General features: G+C 42.8%; 1 protein-coding gene across 1 annotated transcript; it reads left to right on the top strand.

Moving 5' to 3' along the window:
* The first annotated feature begins 1096 nt into the window (after positions 1–1096).
* On the top strand, positions 1097–16816 carry Mdh2 (malate dehydrogenase 2). Its single transcript, XM_075686000.1, has 7 exons — positions 1097–1314; positions 2240–2434; positions 5567–5860; positions 13529–13705; positions 14408–14458; positions 14639–14740; positions 16592–16816. Exons 1-7 carry the CDS (start codon positions 1237–1239, stop codon positions 16715–16717), a joined length of 1023 nt encoding a protein of 340 aa, XP_075542115.1. The 5' UTR covers positions 1097–1236; the 3' UTR covers positions 16718–16816.
* Positions 16817–18250: the final 1434 nt, after the last annotated feature.

The following is an 18250-nucleotide window of genomic DNA, read 5'->3' on the forward strand; positions in this document are numbered from 1 at the left end:
CATGCGGCCGGCATCTTTGGTTAAATACCGCAGTTTTCCTGGCTAAAGCTACATTTCCTACCGGCCGACAAGAGCCATGAGCGCACCAAAGCAACTAAAAACATAAACAAATGAACTGCGCAGATTTTCTGCGAGAAAAAGAGGGCGTCCGCACAACGAACGCGCGCTCGCTAGCAGACGACCGGCTTGACAACAACGGCAAAATTGCAGACGCCATGCCCCAAGTTTATATATGTAGCAAAAGGGTCTCAGCGTAAATTTGCAGTTAAAATAAAGCACCATTCTAAGAGCGGTCGCGCGCGATCGCGGTGTCAGCACCCGCAGCGAAATTGCGTTGAATCTGCCGCGAAGCGCGTCTCCGCCCCTATTCAGTTCGCTCGCAGCATCCTCGCAAAATTTTTCCACACGCGGCGCCTCAGCGGGAGAGCGCTGTTCGTCCCACTCGACCATAGTCTAGCACACTCAAGTAGTGCGCGATAGACATAGAGTTTCTATGGCGAAAGAAAACTATCGCCATAGAAACTCTATGGCGATATACTTTTTGCCATCCCAGAATAGATAGCAACACCATTCCTTCACGTTCTTTGGCCTGTCGTCTTCAGTATGGGATCGTACTTTGATTCATTTTTGAAGAAACAGCTCAAGTATTTCGCCTAAACGTGGTGCCGAATAAAACGCATTGCCAAGTGCTGCAAGTTTTCAAATTTTGAGTGCGAAAAAGGCAGCGGTTTGGAAGTAAAGTGTAGTAACAATTCTGTTCATAAAACCTGCTCGTAACAAATCATTTGTTTGGAAAAGCGAAGAGTTAAACTTTTACAACAACAGAAAAATGAAGCGTCTGACTGCTTGATGGTGGAAGGTACCAATGAGACAGCCATAGTTCGTGACAGCAGACGACGAAGGCAAAATACTTTCATAGGAACGTTACATTGAACTTACTAGTACTATTCGAATAAAAATGGTAGTGCATTTGCAACCTTATGAAGTATTTTGCTTTTTTCACCTTTCAATGCGATGTCATGCAACGCCGCTTTTTACGAAACTACGGGATATCCACGTAAAAAACCTCGACGTGCCTCGACTTCCTGTCTCGGGGTGCTCGCACTAGATCGTTCGGTCCTTCCCCACCTTTCGGTCTCGCCGTCTCTCTCTAGGTTGTGTCGCCGGTGGGTAGCTGCGGAGCACGGTCTGCGAGCTACGCCAATTGTGACTCTTTTAGTCCCCTGAAACATCGCGATGTTCTCCCGGGTGCCCAGAAATCTTCTCAACTCTGTTTGCGTCTCGGCGCAGAGGAACTTCTCCGTCACCTCAAAGGTATACCGGCACTGCGAACGGACATTCACCAAGTGACCTTGATGGAGACTTAGCAAGCGCTTCCGATAAGTTTTATTCTTTTCATGCCGCCGTCACGTAGCTGCTGAATTAATCTCGAACGCCATGAAAAGAACTAATTCATGTTATGCAAGCTGTGTTGATACTTCCCGTGCAGCTACCCGTGACCATGAGGCACCGAAGGTGCCGGCTGGTGCCATCGACCTGAAAGGTCACGCACATTTGGAAGGCTAAAGTCAAACTGCCCGCTTCAGTGTCACTGTTCCGATTTCGTGCGATATCGCTAAGGTGTAAAAATTGTTACAAGCTACGCCCACCTGAAACTACAGTGGCAAAAAACGCTTTGTATGACAGTTATTCGCCAGTACTGTCGTCTCAAATTTAGTTATATAGCTGCTGCTTACAATCTGTACGTGTAAGCAACAAACTGCAAGTCTTAACGCAGCTTTCAATCTTTTCATTTGCTGGGAGCAACAATCGAAAGCAAATGCTAGAATTTTTTTTTTTTTTTTTTTCCCGCTGAGAATGTGTCCTACAGAAGGACTTCGCTGACTAGCAAATCCCATGTACAAACTGATACTGATGCCACACGCTGTTAATAACTTTTTACTTGTGACGTACTCGTGAGGTAGGGAGAACATGTATGCTTGTATGTTTAGGTTTGTTCCATTTTATTTAGAGAACCGAATTCTTCCCTCTGCCCTCTAGCAAAAATGTTTGTTAGGTCTCCATTGTTTCAAACTGTTTCTTTTTTTCTTCCTTTTCGTATCTGTGATGTATGTTTGTGTTATGTAGAGCCAGTTTTCTGTCACAACTGGCCAAGTATTGTATGTTATACAAACAGTGAATGAATGAATGAATGAATGAACAAACTTCCAAACTGTCATATTTTGCACTTCTCTTGCAGAACAATGTCAAGGTGGCAGTTCTGGGTGCCAGCGGTGGCATCGGGCAGCCGCTGTCACTGTTGCTCAAGCAGCACCCCGGCATCACATACCTCTCCCTGTACGACATTGCACACACACCTGGTGTTGCAGCCGATTTGAGCCACATCAACACACGGGCCCAGGTCAAAGGCTTCATGGGAAACGATCAGCTCAATGTGAGTACCCGCGTAAGCCCTTCTTGTACATGTTGATGTGCTAGTTTTCCAAATCCAATAGTCTGCAAATGAGAATATTGGTCATGCATGTCTAATAGCGGTGTCACACGGTCACTTTCGATGGCGATCTTGCTTGACCTGGATCCGGAAAATCGTGATCCATGCATCACGATCTAGGCTCCTGATCGCAAATGTAGGCTAATGATCATGTAGTCCTCGGAGGATGATAGCCTCACAATGACAAACGAAATATTTTATTGGAGAAAGTGTGTGTGTGTGCATGCACGTGTGATTTTTACAGCATATTTGATAAGCACTTTGGACCCACTCGTGCACTGGCACTCACTCGGACTATAGTTGCCCATGCTAGGTCTGGATCATTGTTGAACCGTGTAGCAGCGATTATTGTTGATTGTGATCAAGGAATTCAATCCGGATCGGGCCTGATTGTGTTCAGAAGTGACCATGTAACACTGCTTCCTTCGTCATTAACAGAAACTTCATTTTCCATTGCACTATGAAGTACTTCAAACACATTTAGTGCATGGTCTTGTGCCAGTATACATCCCGTGAAGGCGTTTATATTATCTAGTTTGTAGATTGAAATCTGTGCTGTAAAATGTTTCTCTTTTGCTTGTCAACATCCTGCAAGTTTTCCTCTGCCTGTGTTCAGGTGGCACTTGGTGCTAGATGCCCAGTCAGGTGACCTTCTCTACCCGCCGTGGTGGCGTAGTGGTTTTGTGGTGTAGTGTTGCTAAGCCTGAGGGTGCGGGATTGCCGCACTTCGATGGGGGCGAAATGCAAGAATTCTCGTGTAGATGCACATTAAAAAACCCTAAATGGTAACAATTAACCCGGAGTTCCCCACTGCGATGTGCCTTATAATGATATTGTGGTTTTTGCACATAGAACCCCAGAATTTAATTTTTAATGTGACTTTCTGCCTCAGCATCATAACAATCATGTGTGCTCATTTATTGTTAAACAAATATAAATAATTTTTTTTTCACAATGTCTGTCACCACACTGCACAAGTGCTGTCACCTTCACCAGTGAGCAAATGTTGAAAGGAGTCCAATGTTTATATGTAGCACCACTTCAGTGAAACTAAAATGGTCTCATGCCAAGTTGGGAGCCTTGATGGCCTTGCCTGATAATGCCAAGCCTGTGGCAGCTCTATAATGAGTGCAAGGAGCAGTCGGTGTGCTAAAGGGGGATATAAAGAAGGATATAAAGCTGAGCCTTATTAGTAAATTGTGCCTCTACAATAGCAGAACAACCACTCTTACTGTGAGCCAGAAAATAAGCAAAAACAAGACTGGTGTTGACAGCACTCCACGTTCCCTTGTCAGTTTACCAGAATCAGCTTGTGTCAGCAAAGTGCTCATTAGTAAAGAACTACGTTGCTTTTAAAAAAGAAAAATTAAAGAAATAAACCAAAACCCAATCAAGTTTTTAGTAGTTTTCGTGGACAAAATGCCTTCGTTTTCTTACAGTAATCAGTGTTGCTATTTTACAAGTTTTGTTACTAGATTCAGTGACTTTGATTTGTTTATAAATAACCAAAATATCTATTTAGTGACCAGCAATGTTATTTAGAGACATAACAGAACAATTTGGTGACATTTTAGCCAGCTTTGTATTTAAGAAAGTTTCTTCAGTTTCTGTAACACACTTATTGTTCAACAGCTGCAAGTAGGCGGCCAGAATTGGCTGTAGGTGCATGGGCTCAGTGACCATGATAGAGCAATGGCAATCTTCACTTAAGGAGAGAATGCACCGCAGTTCTCTTGCTCCATGCTGGGTTTGCCACCTTACAATCTGAAGATAAATTAATTTTTGCTGGCACCATCTTTTGTTTTGTAGATATGTTAAACAGGCCGTAACACCAAATTTTCTAGCTTGAAATACGCATTTCATGTTAAACTGTCCCATGTTTCACAGCAAGCTGGCAGGTTTTGAGTGCATTTGGTGCAGTATAAAAGTTGTATTTGATCTTTTTTATACCACAGTCGAGCTGTAATGCAATCCGGCAACATTTAGTGGTTATGTAATGAAATCTCGTCCCTGGAAGTGACTCCCTTGGAGTAGTAAAAGCCAATGTTGCCGTGCTTCTGTGTTCTGCACGCACCAGAACCAATTGCAGGAGCTGGAAATGTCATGGCCGCCATGAGTTGTTTTGCATTTACATGTGCAGTCTGCTGCTACTTGTTATAGTGCGAGTGGAAGAATTGAGAGCCCAATTCAACGACAACACCCTTGCTGCGCCGTTGGGTGCCAGAGCAGGTGACACAGCAGTGGCCCCTCATTTCCTGACATCACACAGTCCATGCCATAATGGCAGTCACTCTAGGTGGGAAGGGCTTAGAGCCGGCGATTTCAGATTGAGATACTGAGTTAAAATGTGCACCGAAAGCCCAGTTTTTTGTGTGCATAACCACATTGAACCCCCTACTCTCAGTTATGATGATAAACTGAGAATATTTGTACCCTTTAAATTAAGTACCCTCTATACCTTGCTGGTAATAAATCCAGTTCATTGTCCATTCCGGACACTAGGTTTGTCTGGAAGGACATTAAATGAAAGTAAAATGCCTTGCTAGATGCTTTATGCTCTATTAGCTTCTATTTATATACAGTGTTACAAGAAAGCTACATTAAAATTCGCTTGGACAGTTCTGGTGACAATTTTAATGACTTTTCTGCACAAGTGAATAAAAATTTTGTGACTTCATTGTCTAATTTTCAAGAATGCTAAAGCACTTGTGTACGTGGATTAAGGTGCGCATGAAATAGTCCCAGATTATTGAAATTAATCTGGAGCTCCCAATGACGGTGTCTCTCATAACCTGAGTGATGCGTTGGGACATTAAACCCTCCCCCTTCTGTTTCCTATTTTTATGTCACTATCCTTTTTCTATCAACCTGCTTCCTTCTAGAGCCAACAGTGCCTCTCTAGGTGGCAATTACCAGCTAGCTATTTTTCTCTCTCCTCAGAGATCGTTTTTAAGTATACTAACCTAATAAACTTAATTGATTTCATGTTCTTTGAGATACACAGCTTTGTGAATAACTGTGGGAATCCTTCAGGGATGCAGATAATGTTTCGTGGTTGTTTCATTGTGCTTTCAGGAGTCACTGAAGGGCATGGAGATTGTGGTGATCCCGGCTGGTGTGCCTCGCAAGCCCGGCATGACACGGGATGACCTGTTCAACACCAATGCGTCCATTGTGCGGGACCTGGCCGATGCCTGCGCCCAGCAGTGCCCAAAAGCCATGCTCTGCATCATCTCGAACCCTGTCAATTCCACTGTGCCCATTGCATCTGAAGTGTTCAAGAAGCGTGGAGTCTATGACCCCAACCGCATCTTTGGTGTCACGACCCTGGACATAGTTCGTGCCAATGCTTTCGTGGCACAGGCAAAGGTAACAAACTGTTCTAACAAATGTTCTTTCTTTCTATGTAGTGCAGTTATGTGGATGGAAAGCTTATTTCTGTATAAAGTCTACGTTTTATAGACCATTTTCATGGCGATCCAATGGGCACCACCATACTTAATCACCTGGTGACGCATCCATTGCTTGCCTCAGCTGCCTCCATTTCCTCTGTGTTTACAGTGGATGTGCATGACACCAGTGCGGCTCAACAAACCTCTGTTTTGGCAGATATCGTAGACAGTGGCTGAATGGATGACACGAAGCTTTTGCCATAGCTTCAGAGGACATCTAAGGGCTCTCGGAGCTCATTACGCCTTGTCCGAACAGTGCGAGCAGCGTATATACAGTGTTTGTACTAGAAGCAGGGCTGGAAATTTATTCCAAGCTGTCCAAATTTTCTGCTTCTGAACTAAGTTACGATTAGTCGTTTGCTCTCTGTTCTCTATTTGTCAACCACTTTGAAGCAGCGGCTTGTCATGTTTCTGAATTAGTACATTCCTCGGCGCAGTCACCATCTAATTGTTTTTCTGATCAAGCACTCTCGGGTGTGCTCGATTGTGGTAGGTTTGTTCTTGCTGGGCACCAGGCTTGGAACATAGATGTTCTGTACTGTGTAATAGTTTGTGGTAAAGACGTATTATTGCTAGTTACTCGCTTACTCTGTGGACTGTTCAGCTTCGAACATTCGTGTGCTGTCACTGTAATCCATCACACATGCTTTTGCGCATTGATTCAAAAGTGTGCCCATTCACTTATTTGGGCAAATACCTTAGATGGCTCATGGGACTAAAAATCCGATGTCCGGCGTTATGGCACCAAGATTCATTGCACCAAAATTCATAAGGAGTAGAACCCTCAGCCTTTGGCAAGAGTTGAACCCGCGACCTTTGGTGTCAGTTAGGGTGAATTAGGCAATCAATTTCTTTATAGGAAAGTGTGAAGCCGAGGCAAAAAAGCGTCGGCACAACCTGTAGTGTTAAGGCAAAGTTAAGGCTCAGTTAATTAGGATAGAGATAATTAAAGCACTAATACCTGCAACCTTTGGTGGGAATCGAACTCACTTGGTGAACCGGCCGTATTTCCAAGTTGGATTCCAGTTGCCATTGCAAACGTCGAGAGTCCAACCCACGACCTTTGGTGGGAGCCGAACTTAGAGATGTGGGTGAACCGGCCAGTGGGCACGGCAGCAGCAGACACGGCGACATGCTGAGCAATCCTTTTTGCTTTGCGCTGCAGGTTTTTCTCGGAGCTCTGCTGGTGCCGCATGATTTTCATCAAATGACACGTGGCGACCATTTTCAAGAATTTCATGCTGTATCAGTGACACTGCTCTACGACGGTGCCATCTCAGGACCGAATCATCCAAGGCTATCAGCGACTATACCTCTGACGACATCGGTGACGTCATGTCACATGGCACTTCCAACGACTATAAGAGTACCGCCGGAGCCGTTCTTCGCCAGTGGGCACGGCAGCAGCAGACACGGCGACATGCTGAGCAATCCTTTTTGCTTTGCGCTGCAGGTTTTTCTCGGAGCTCTGCTGGTGCCGCATGATTTTCATCAAATGACACGTGGCGACCATTTTCAAGAATTTCATGCTGTATCAGTGACACTGCTCTACGACGGTGCCATCTCAGGACCGAATCATCCAAGGCTATCAGCGACTATACCTCTGACGACATCGGTGACGTCATGTCACATGGCACTTCCAACGACTATAAGAGTACCGCCGGAGCCGTTCTTCGCCAGTGGGCACGGCAGCAGCAGACACGGCGACATGCTGAGCAATCCTTTTTGCTTTGCGCTGCAGGTTAGTGATTTTAAATGCGAACATTGTTACCGAAGTGACGACCGTTTTTTAGTGCTGCTGCCCTGCCCACTGGGTGTTCAGAGCTTTTTGTCTTCTGTTTTTTCATTATCGAAAGATCTGTTGTCTTGCGGCGATATTGAATCAAATCCCGGTCCGACAGAAAAAGAGATGCTAGTGGAAATACTATCTGGCCAGACCAAGATGAATTCAACTATGGAATGCCTGCAGGTATCCCAGAATGAGATACAGGACAAACTTTCCTCTTTAACTAAGCGGATTGATGGTATTGAGAGGCAGTTATCCAGCCTGAAGGTCTTAGCCACGAAGGTACAAGATATGGAAGCCGCAATATCAGAACTTCAGGGGCAGCTTACTTCAGTTAGTAACCAGATGGACGACTTGGAAAACAGAGGCAGAAGAAATAACCTGATCATTTATGGTATAGAGGAAGATAGCATGGAGTCTGGTCAGGAACTGGAAATGAAATTAACCCATGATGTTTTTCAGAAAAAAATTGGTTTAACGGTGAGTGGCGTCGAACGATGCCATAGACTGGGGAAAAAGCAAGCAGGCCGAGTGCGACCAGTTATTCTGAAACTTCTCGACTTTCGTGAAAAAATGTCAATATTACGATCATGCCATAAGCTTAAAGGCTCAGGTATATCGATAGCCGAGGACTATTCAAAGCGAGTTCGGGAGACACGTAAACAACTGTGGAAAAGTTGCGAGAAAGAGAAAGCAGACGGAGCCAAGGTAAAACTAATTTTCGACAAACTAAGCATTGATAACGTCTTATTTGGTTGGGACGAATCAAAGGGTTCTCGCTACAGGCTTAAAAAGAATTCGAACTGACTTTTGACTAAGACATCTCGAACCCTGAAAGTATTAAATGTCAATTGTAGGAGTATACTCAACAAGATCACTCAGTTGGAGGCTCTTCTGGTCTTGCACAACCCAGATGTAGTGGTCTTGACTGAGACTTGGCTTAATGACACCATCTTTGACAGTGAGTTCGTTCCCACTGGCTACAGTTCGTATCGAAAAGACCGTGATGGTAGAGGTGGGGGTGTTTGCATACTTTTTAAATCATCCTTGCGAATTTTTTTAATGCCTGGAATACCCAATGTAGAGTGTATTTTTTGTACAGCTTACCATGCAAATGTTAAATATGTTATTGCAGCAATATACCGATCCCCTAATTCTACCATTGCCGTATTTGACGAGCTTAGGGAATTTTTGTATGCGAATGTAAAACCCGGTAATCGTATTATATTAGCAGGAGATTTTAATTTGCCTAATGTCGACTGGCAAACATTCTCACTTAAAAAGCATGACCCTCTAGGGGAAGCTATGCTGGACATTGCTTTTTCTTTTGACTTATTTCAAATTGTGGAACAAAACACACGAATTCAAGGCAGTTCTCAGTCAATGCTTGACCTTTTTTTTGTCAGCGGATCCATTAGTGCCAAAACGAATTGTGAGATAGTACCTGGCATATCGGATCACGAGGCTGTACTACTCATCGTTAAAGACACCGTGTTAGATAAAAAATCTGAATGTTCATCTTACCGAAATTTCTCTCGAGCCGATGATGTATCAATTATCGATGTACTTTCGCTAAATTTTGACGACTTTTCAAGTAGTATGGAAGACGTAGTGTCGTTGTGGTGCAGGTTTAAAAAAATAGTTAAAGAGTGCATTGATCGCTTTGTGCCGTTGTCGACTAAAAAGAAAAATCGCAATAATCCCTGGATCTCCCGCGAGACATTGAGGCTCCAAAGGAAACTGAAACGTGTAAAGAAACAATTTAAAATCGAAAACAAGCAGTCTGTAAAACAAAAGATCGACGACATTTCTTCTCAGCTCAAAAGTCAAGTGTACGCCGATAAACAACGCTACTATGGTGAATCGCTACCAAGTTTCATAACCACGGCTCCAGAGAGATTTTGGCGTTCTATTTCTCCGACCTCCCAGGAATGTGATTTATTTCATGTTGATGGTAAGGCAGTTCACGAAAGCAAAGAAATAGCAAATGCGTTTAACAAACACTTTAAGTCCGTCTATACAAATGATAATGATGTAATACCACCTTTCGAAATGTGTGTGCCGCCTATACCCGATGTTCAAATAAGCGAACCAGGTATACTCAACATGCTTTTACAATTGAACACTAAAAAATCTTCTGGCCCGGACAACATTCCAAACACATTTTTAAAACGGTATGCAGAATGGACATCAAAGTACTTACACATTCTGTTCACAAGGTCATTGTGCGAGGGACAAGTACCGAGTGACTGGAGGACAGCCAGAGTGAAGCCAATACATAAAACAGGAAAAAAGCACTGCATTCAAAACTACCGTCCAATTTCTTTAACATCTACAGTATGTAAACTTTTGGAACACATAATCCATAATCATATCTCAGAATTCTTGGAAAACAATAATGTACTAACAAAGCATCAACACGGATTCAGAAAAGGCTACTCTACAATTACTCAACTAGTTTTAACAGTGCACGACTTTGCGAAAGCAATTAACAATGGGAAACAAATAGATGCTATTTTCATGGACTTTTCGAAGGCTTTCGACAGGGTCTCTCACAAAAAACTACTTTACAAATTGAGCAAGATACTGAAAAACTCCAGACTAATTAATTGGCTTACAGCATACCTTGATAGCAGAGAACAATTTGTTGTTTTTAATAATCATGCTTCTGAACGACTTCCGGTAGGCTCTGGTGTTCCGCAGGGCTCGGTCCTTGGACCTCTCTTGTTCCTTTTGTTCATTAATGATATGCTGCATGGTATTCCTGTTATGGCTAAGCTTTATGCAGATGACTGTGTATTGTACTCGGAGATAGACAATGTTACTGACCAGGAGTTGCTGAATGATGCTTTTCGACAAATTGTCGACTGGTGCGCTGCCTGGCAAATGTCAATTAATTTCGAGAAAACAGTTTTTATGTCCATCTCACATAAGAAACATAAACTAACGTTTCCATATGGTATTACTAACATAAATATTTCCGAAGTAACACATTATAAGTATCTAGGACTCTGGATCACAAATGACCTCACTTGGGCTAAGCACCTTGAATATGTAGTATCTAATGCTAACCGCAAGCTTTATTTTTTAAGAAGGGCTTTGAAACTTTCTACTCCCACTGTACGCCTACTCGCATATAAAGCTGTAGTTTTACCGATGCTAGACTATGCATGTGTAATTTGGGACCCTTTTACTAAAACTGGCACTAACAAGATAGAAATGGTGCAAAGAAAAGCAGCTCGTTTCATTTATAACAACTTCGGACGCACTTCAGTGACATACCTCTTAACAAAAGCAAACCTGCCACCATTAATGCAAAGAAATCGTGTATCACGACTAAAATTTCTTTTTCAACTTATTAACGGTCATTATAAGACAGATCTCACGGGAATAATTACTTTTTCATCTGGTTATGCTACTAGACAGCGACATAGCCGAACAATAACCCCATTTAGTACACGTAATAATTGTTTTAAGTATTCCTTCTTTCCTCGAACAATCGTTGAATGGAATCATCTAACCAATGACCAAGTTTTAAAATCATCCCTTTCGGCGTTTGTTTCAAGTATTGAGTAACAATTTGTTTTCTTGCTGTGCCACTGCTATGTTTAAGCTCCGTTAACCTGACTTGTATTGTTTTCGTTGCCTATACTATAGTATTCTTACATATGTATTGTTTCCCACCCTGCTAAAATCCCCAATGGGGATTGCAGTATTGATAAATAAATAAATAAATAAATATCTCCAAGTTGGATGCCAATTGACACTGTGAAGGCCGAGAGTCGAACCCACTACCTTTTGTGTTAATTAAGGCATGGTTAATTAAGGCGAAGTTAAGGCACTCGAACCCATGACCTTTGGTGGGAAAAAACAAGCGATAGGAAATAACGCATTAGAATGAAAATGCCAAGTAATGTAATGAATGTCTTGTGAGCGGGCAGGCTTTCGCCTTCATTCTCTTTAGCTTATGCTAAGTTGACTGTCAACTTTTCTTGATGCAAGGGCAATAGAGTGGGCATAAGATTGACTGTGAGTTGGGGTGGATGTGTGCAGATAACGTACTAGAAGCTTACTATGCCAGAAAGCACTAATTCTTTTTTCACCGTATAACAAGCACTGCTCACTCTTGCCAATGTTTCAGGGTTAGATTCCTTTCTTTAGATGTTAGCGATACAACACTGGCGGAATGGTGAATTTTTTTATCCCTGAGGAAAGCCATGCATTGCAGAGGGTCGGCAACACACTCAGTCCTTGTGCAACAGCGGTCCGTAAAGTTGGCCACACAAATCTATTCCGTTCGTTGATATGCGAGTCACTATTTTTGTTGCTGACTAATGCTTGTCTTTTATCTACCATTCCACATTTTGCAGCATGATTGAAGCGCAGTGTGTTAGCTATCACCCAGTTGCGCTTCCAACAGCTGATTGCACAGTAGTAGCAGTGTAGAAGCAGTAGTAGCTTTGCCCTTGGGCACTTTTCCCTGATGCAACGTGCAGCATGCTGCCGAACCTGCCATCTCATTTCTTATAGCAAACTACTCTGCAAAAAGGGTTTATACTACTTATGTAGGTCATACTGCTCATATGTGTAGCTATTTCAGGTAGTAGTATTGTGTGTGCAAAGGTTGTGCTGAGAAGGCTGTCGATGCTGAGAATAATTACTCCTCCACATCTACTGTTGTAACTGTGTGGTGTCCCAAGAAGTAATACTGCTTTACTGTATGGCCACAGAAGGATGCTGTTGTTGCGGCATTTTGGCCTCTGCTGGCTTTTGTAGTGTTTTACACCAATCCCTCGTAACTGTTTGTGGCTGGCTCTTAGAAAGACATCCAAAATATCAATTAATCCTTTAATTTAGACTCCGAAGTCATGAGTGGCAACTTACTCATAGCATTGAAAAGTGTATTTTCACTGTGTTTTGCCAGTGCTAATCTATGAGGTAAGAAGAAACTTGATAGATATCTAAAAACTGTTCAGCAAAGTATGAAGTGGAAAATGATGCTCATAGCATTAATATATATAAGGACGATGGTATGGATCAGATCAAATGCAGATGGTTGATATTCTAGTTGAGATTAGAGGAAGTAGAATTAAGCAGGTTTTGTATCATGTACAATGGTAGTTAGTGGTCTCTTAAGAGTAACACGATAAGTGCAAAGGATGGGAAAATGCAATCAAGAGCAGCAGAGCTTTAGCTGGAGTGGCAAGGTTTGGGAAAATTGCAGGCATAGGATAGGTTTGGCTGATAGACTGGGATAATTGGAGGTCTATGCGAATGGACAGTGTTATTTAGTAGATTCTTACTTCAATTTTATCCTTTCTTGTGTCCCTCAATATGTAATGCCTCATGACTTCAAATGGACTAGATTGAAAGCCACCTACATAATATAAATTTATAAGGAGACTTCAAAGAATTTAAAAATAAGCACATTAGCTTGCTGTCTGTATTGTACAAAATATTCACCGAAGTGGGTGATTTCGAGCATAACCAGGGAGACATAGATCTTGAGTCAATCCAGGGAGAGGCTCATGTTAGACGAGGATATTGAATAGATTCTGTCCGTGTCATAAATCAAGTTTTGTAGGCACTTCGCATTGCTGCACAGGCTAAAGTGCTTTTCTCAACATCTCTGGCAGTTTTCCGACAGCTGCCAAAGAGCAGTTGGAATATGTTTTCTTTGCTCCGAAGCTGCATTGACAGAACCAAACAGCAGCGCTAGAAAAAACTGCTGTACGATGCTCTCATGATGGATAACTAATTCACACCACTGCTTCCTTCTCATGTTTTTCTGCATGCCAGGGTCTTGACCCAGCCAGCGTCACTGTCCCAGTAGTGGGTGGACACTCTGGTGTCACGATTGTGCCGCTACTGTCGCAAGCAACGCCTTCCGTCAGCTTTCCACAGCCAGAGTTGGAAGCACTCACCAAGCGTATTCAGGAGGCTGGCACCGAAGTGGTCCAAGCTAAGGCCGGCGCTGTGAGTGGCTTTCCTTTTTTTCTTCCATGAAGCTGCATCTAGGTTCTCTAGCCGCACAATCTTTGTTCTTTTGGGCAAATAAAACAGCACTGACCCTTGAAATACATACTAATTGTGTGCAGTATGGTCCATTGTTAAAGGGAGCACTTAATTGGTGTTCAAAGCAACACAACTTGGAACATGTCAACTTCACAGGAAAAAAGTGTGATGTGATGTGTTAGCTAGATGTCTGATGTCAAAAAACTATTGCTGGGGCCTTTGTGTCAGAACAGCAGTAATCAGTCCCAAAATAGTCTAACCATAATATAACAAATTATTGTATGTAATGAAGTAAATCACATTTTTATTGCTGATATCTGCCTGTGGCAAATATGTTTGTCGCAAATATCAGATGCCATGAAGGCGCTATTCTTGTGCCAGCTGCAATTTGCCGCTTCACAATAACAAGGTTCAACTGTACTGATTTGGTGCCCTCACTACAGTGGACTGTATTGTACATTTTACAGGGCTGCATTTATGTTAGTCTCATGTATAACCAACAGCTTTAGTTGACCAGTGAACTTGAACTGCAGAGTTTATTCATCATCATAACATGGAAGGCTTTGCAAGAATAGAGATATTTTTTATGTTACAAAAGCAGTGTGGATATTGTGTGATGATAGTAATTGCACATTAATATACGAATTCAATCATTTCTTTTAGGGCTCTGCGACCCTGTCTATGGCATTTGCTGGTGCCAGATTTGTATTCTCGGTAAGTGCACTCTTGTGACGTGTTCACATTGTCACGGTGCTCTCCACCAACGAGGCAGCATGACCGCCATGCATGCCGTATGTTTAAAATGCATGCACGAGTTTCAACTTGGCAAGTGCATGCTAGACACAAATGTACTGTCAGCAGTGTCGGTGAATAACTTTCCACCATTTCTTACAGCTCATCTCTGCTATTCAAGGGAAGGAAGGAGTAGTGGAATGTGCATTCATCAAGTCTTCTGAGACTGAAGCCACATATTTCTCAACCCCTCTTCTTCTTGGCGTGAGAGCTTTTTTTTTGTCTACTTTGTGTGTAATTTATGAACACCGCACAAAAAAAAAAAGCAGAAAAATACCAGCACCTGTTTCCCGGAAGGGAACTGATTCCTACATGCTTGAAACAACCGCATGGTGCGTGCTCCATGTTACTGCAGGCGTAGGCAGTGGTGAAATCACGGAGGCACATTGTATAAGCTTGCAGAGCACGGCAAGCACTGCCTTTGTAGTGCTGTCTTGCCACAGCTCCAAGAGCCACCTCTCTCGCTGTGAAAACCAGTTCACTTGTTTGGGCTAATACCTGCTTGGCTTTTCCTTTGAACTGTGACACTTATGACACATATGAACGTCCAATAGGCTAAGACAGTTTCCTTAAACTTTGCCAGTACATACCAAACCTGTCATGAAACCCCCCCCCGCCTCACAACTTTGTAGGCCTTCTGAAAATTCGCTTTTTTTCAGTGACACAGATAAGTTTACATATTAATTTATTGGGGACATCAACCACAGTAGACAGCTACCAAAATAATTGGTAATGTTTTTTTAACATGGATTGATTGAATTGTGCATTTTAATGTGAAGGGCGTAGCTATATGCTTTCTTGGTACAAGCACATCTGCGGAACCTCAATTTTACATTTTCAATTACACAAAATTGGCCATATTTGGTGAAACTTTCTTTTTGGCGACCGAATGTTTAGATTTTGGTTTGTCTCTACATTTTCACATCCATGTTGTGGGCCAGTACCAATGTTACGCTCTGCATAATAAACATAATTTCAGGAGTGATGTATACATATGTGGGCACCGAGACCAGAATTTCATCTCTGTTCTTGCAACCAGAATGCACATATAGTTAGACCCTCCATGACCCCAGAAAAGGCTGGTGATCCATTTAGGGGCCATGACTCTGCTTAAGAAGCATTGAGCGAAGAGATAAAGTAGTTCTTGTCATGCATGAGCAAGGTTTGCTGAAGTTTAACAGCACCTAGAACCATGGAAGATGACGTGATGGGGGCGGCGTTCACTGTAACTGCAGCAAAATCTTAGACCGCATGAAAAGCTTTGTTTCAGAGAGGGAAGGTGTAGGGCAGCCTCTGTGTAAAATTTACATGTGAAATACCAGTGGATGCTTTGCGAAAAGCTCACAAAATATTTGTTTTACACCGGAACTGAAAAAATTGTCAGCATTACTGTTTACCTGTAAACCAGGACCATTAAAAACCAGTATGACTTCAGAGGTTAGGCAGCGCCCATGGCACGCTAAAAATCTGAGGCAGTGGTCTCGCACTTACGTCATAGCCACTAACCAGCGAGTGCATGTGTTTAGATGCTGTTTAAAGGCTGTTAAGAAAATTAACAATAACCAGCCCTGCAGTTTTGTCAGGTTTGCTTCAATAGTATATGCTACTTATATTAAGTTTCGTCAAGTGATCTTTCATAGAATTTGCCCTTTTAACATGTGCTCTCAGCACATTGGTTTGAGGTACGAGTCTGGCATGAACTTCAAGCCATGCAATTATGTGCTTCCACTGTTTGATCCCACCTGCACAAGTTCTTACAAGTAGTACCCAAGCTGGTATGTGCTCCTGTCAATCATGTCTGTCTCTAGTGATAACCAGGAGGAAAGCAGTAGCTAGCTGCAGCAGTCTACAGATGTATACTAAAGCATTTGGAATGGCAGAATGCTGAATGACCTAGCAAGCACAAATTAGTTTTTTGTGAGCACCATTTTGAACTAGTATCCATGCTTTAAAAGAGAAACTGTGGTTGGTGAAGTTTTAAACATCTCTCGGTGCGCCTCTTCAGAATACGAATAAGTCAGTGAAGCGCCACTTGGTTTGCATTATTCATTGCAGAAAAATGGCGTAGCGAAGAACCTTGGTCTCGGCAAGCTCTCCCAGTACGAATCTGAGCTTGTGAAGACGGCACTGCCAGAGCTAAAGGCCAACATCAAGAAGGGAGAGGACTTTGCCAAGAAGTAAAATGCAGACCTTGGAATTGAATTAACTATCATTGGACGTGTGTTAAGTGTTCATCAGCCAAGACATTGCAACTAAATAAAAGATCCATTGGATGTGCAAGAGTGTTTCCATCACTTTCCTTAGCAACTAAGGAAATTTTCTTTTATTACCAGCATGAGAAAAAATTGACCCAGTACAGTCGACTTTCGTTAACCTGAACGTTAGGGGGAACGGCGAAATGATCTAATTATCACGTGGGTCGAACTAAACAAGATGCAGAAAAAATTCCAAAAGGCATAGCAGATTTGCTTGGCAGTGTAATTGCTCCGAATCAAATCCGCGCCCACTTTCTGTGTTTCCAAAGTAAAGGTAATGTATAAATGACACTAGAGCACCTAAGCAAAGCAGAAATTTAACGTGCAGCCGATTCTTTAGCAAGAAGTTTGGATGGATAGTTGGGCATGTTGGTTAAGGTCAAGTTAGGTTTAAGAAGTCTTGTCCACGTCGAGCTGCAGCGAGTTTTCTTAAGCAGATTGACGTACTGGAAGAGAGAGGCTATCCGCAACCTGTTTTAGTGTCCGTAGCGGATACAATCCTGAAGAAGTCGCGAACTCGCCAACCGGACCAGGGGTCACCCCGCGAAAAAGAAAAGGTAGCTGTCATACCCTACATACACCGCATGTCTCATAATTTGAAAAGGATTGCAAAGCGAGCTAACGTAAATGTCGCGTTTACTGCCCCGTGCAAGCTCTCTAAGTTTTGTAGAATGACCAACCCTTTTTCCCGCAAGGCACCGGCCTGTGTCACAAAACACGATAGCAAATTCGTAGATTGTCAGACAGGAGTTGTTTACGAGATTCCTTTACATTGTGGTAGAAAGTACGTGGGCCAAACAGAGCAGTGCCTGAATGACAGGCTGAGGCAACACAATAAAAAGTCAACAATGGGAGGGAGGGCCACCTGGCAATTCATTGTAGAAATTGCAAATGTAAGCCAGACTTCCACGCCTGCGCTGTGGTTGCCAAATGGGTTCGATTAATAATTGAGGCCAAAAGAATCATTGAAGCGGGTGATAACTGCGTATGTGTTGCATGAACGCGAATAAGCACTGAGACGCGCTCCTAGTATAGATCAGTGACGTTTTTCCTGATTAAACATTGTTGGAAGTGGCGCCCTGTGTGTGTATGTGTTCCTTCTTCGTCCATCGTCTTTTTAGCGCCTTCACTTCAGATTTAGCAAGAAAGTTGCGCAAGTGTCTAATAGGTTTCGAACGGTCTTTAAAGCCGGCTTCGCCGTTATACATTCGTGTTATGCGACAAAGCTTACAAATGCCGCGAATGTGGTTTTGGTTTCTTATCCGATTACACTGCGCACACAATTTTCAGCCCAATTTCCTTGGAAAAGGCGTGCATTACAATGGCGTAAATGCCGAAATCTGGCATTGTGAGCCCCAGTTATGGCTTGAAAAATCTTCCCAGGGCAGGCCGAAAATAGGCATTTTCAATGGTAGGTGACGTGTACGTCACTTACCCTGTGTCTGCTGCTTTCTACGTC

Source organism: Dermacentor variabilis, chromosome 3, assembly GCF_050947875.1.
Source record: "Dermacentor variabilis isolate Ectoservices chromosome 3, ASM5094787v1, whole genome shotgun sequence".
NCBI lineage: Eukaryota > Metazoa > Arthropoda > Arachnida > Ixodida > Ixodidae > Dermacentor > Dermacentor variabilis.

What these genes read in the sequence shown, in the direction of transcription:
- Mdh2 (XM_075686000.1), top strand. Translation starts at nt 1,237, where the DNA reads ATGTTCTCCCGGGTGCCCAGAAATCTTCTCAACTCTGTTTGCGTCTCG. An exon ending in CTTTCGTGGCACAGGCAAAG is followed by an intron (nt 5,861 to 13,528) that starts GTAACAAACTGT and finishes TCTGCATGCCAG; the next exon opens with GGTCTTGACCCAGCCAGCGT. An exon ending in TCCAAGCTAAGGCCGGCGCT is followed by an intron (nt 13,706 to 14,407) that starts GTGAGTGGCTTT and finishes CATTTCTTTTAG; the next exon opens with GGCTCTGCGACCCTGTCTAT.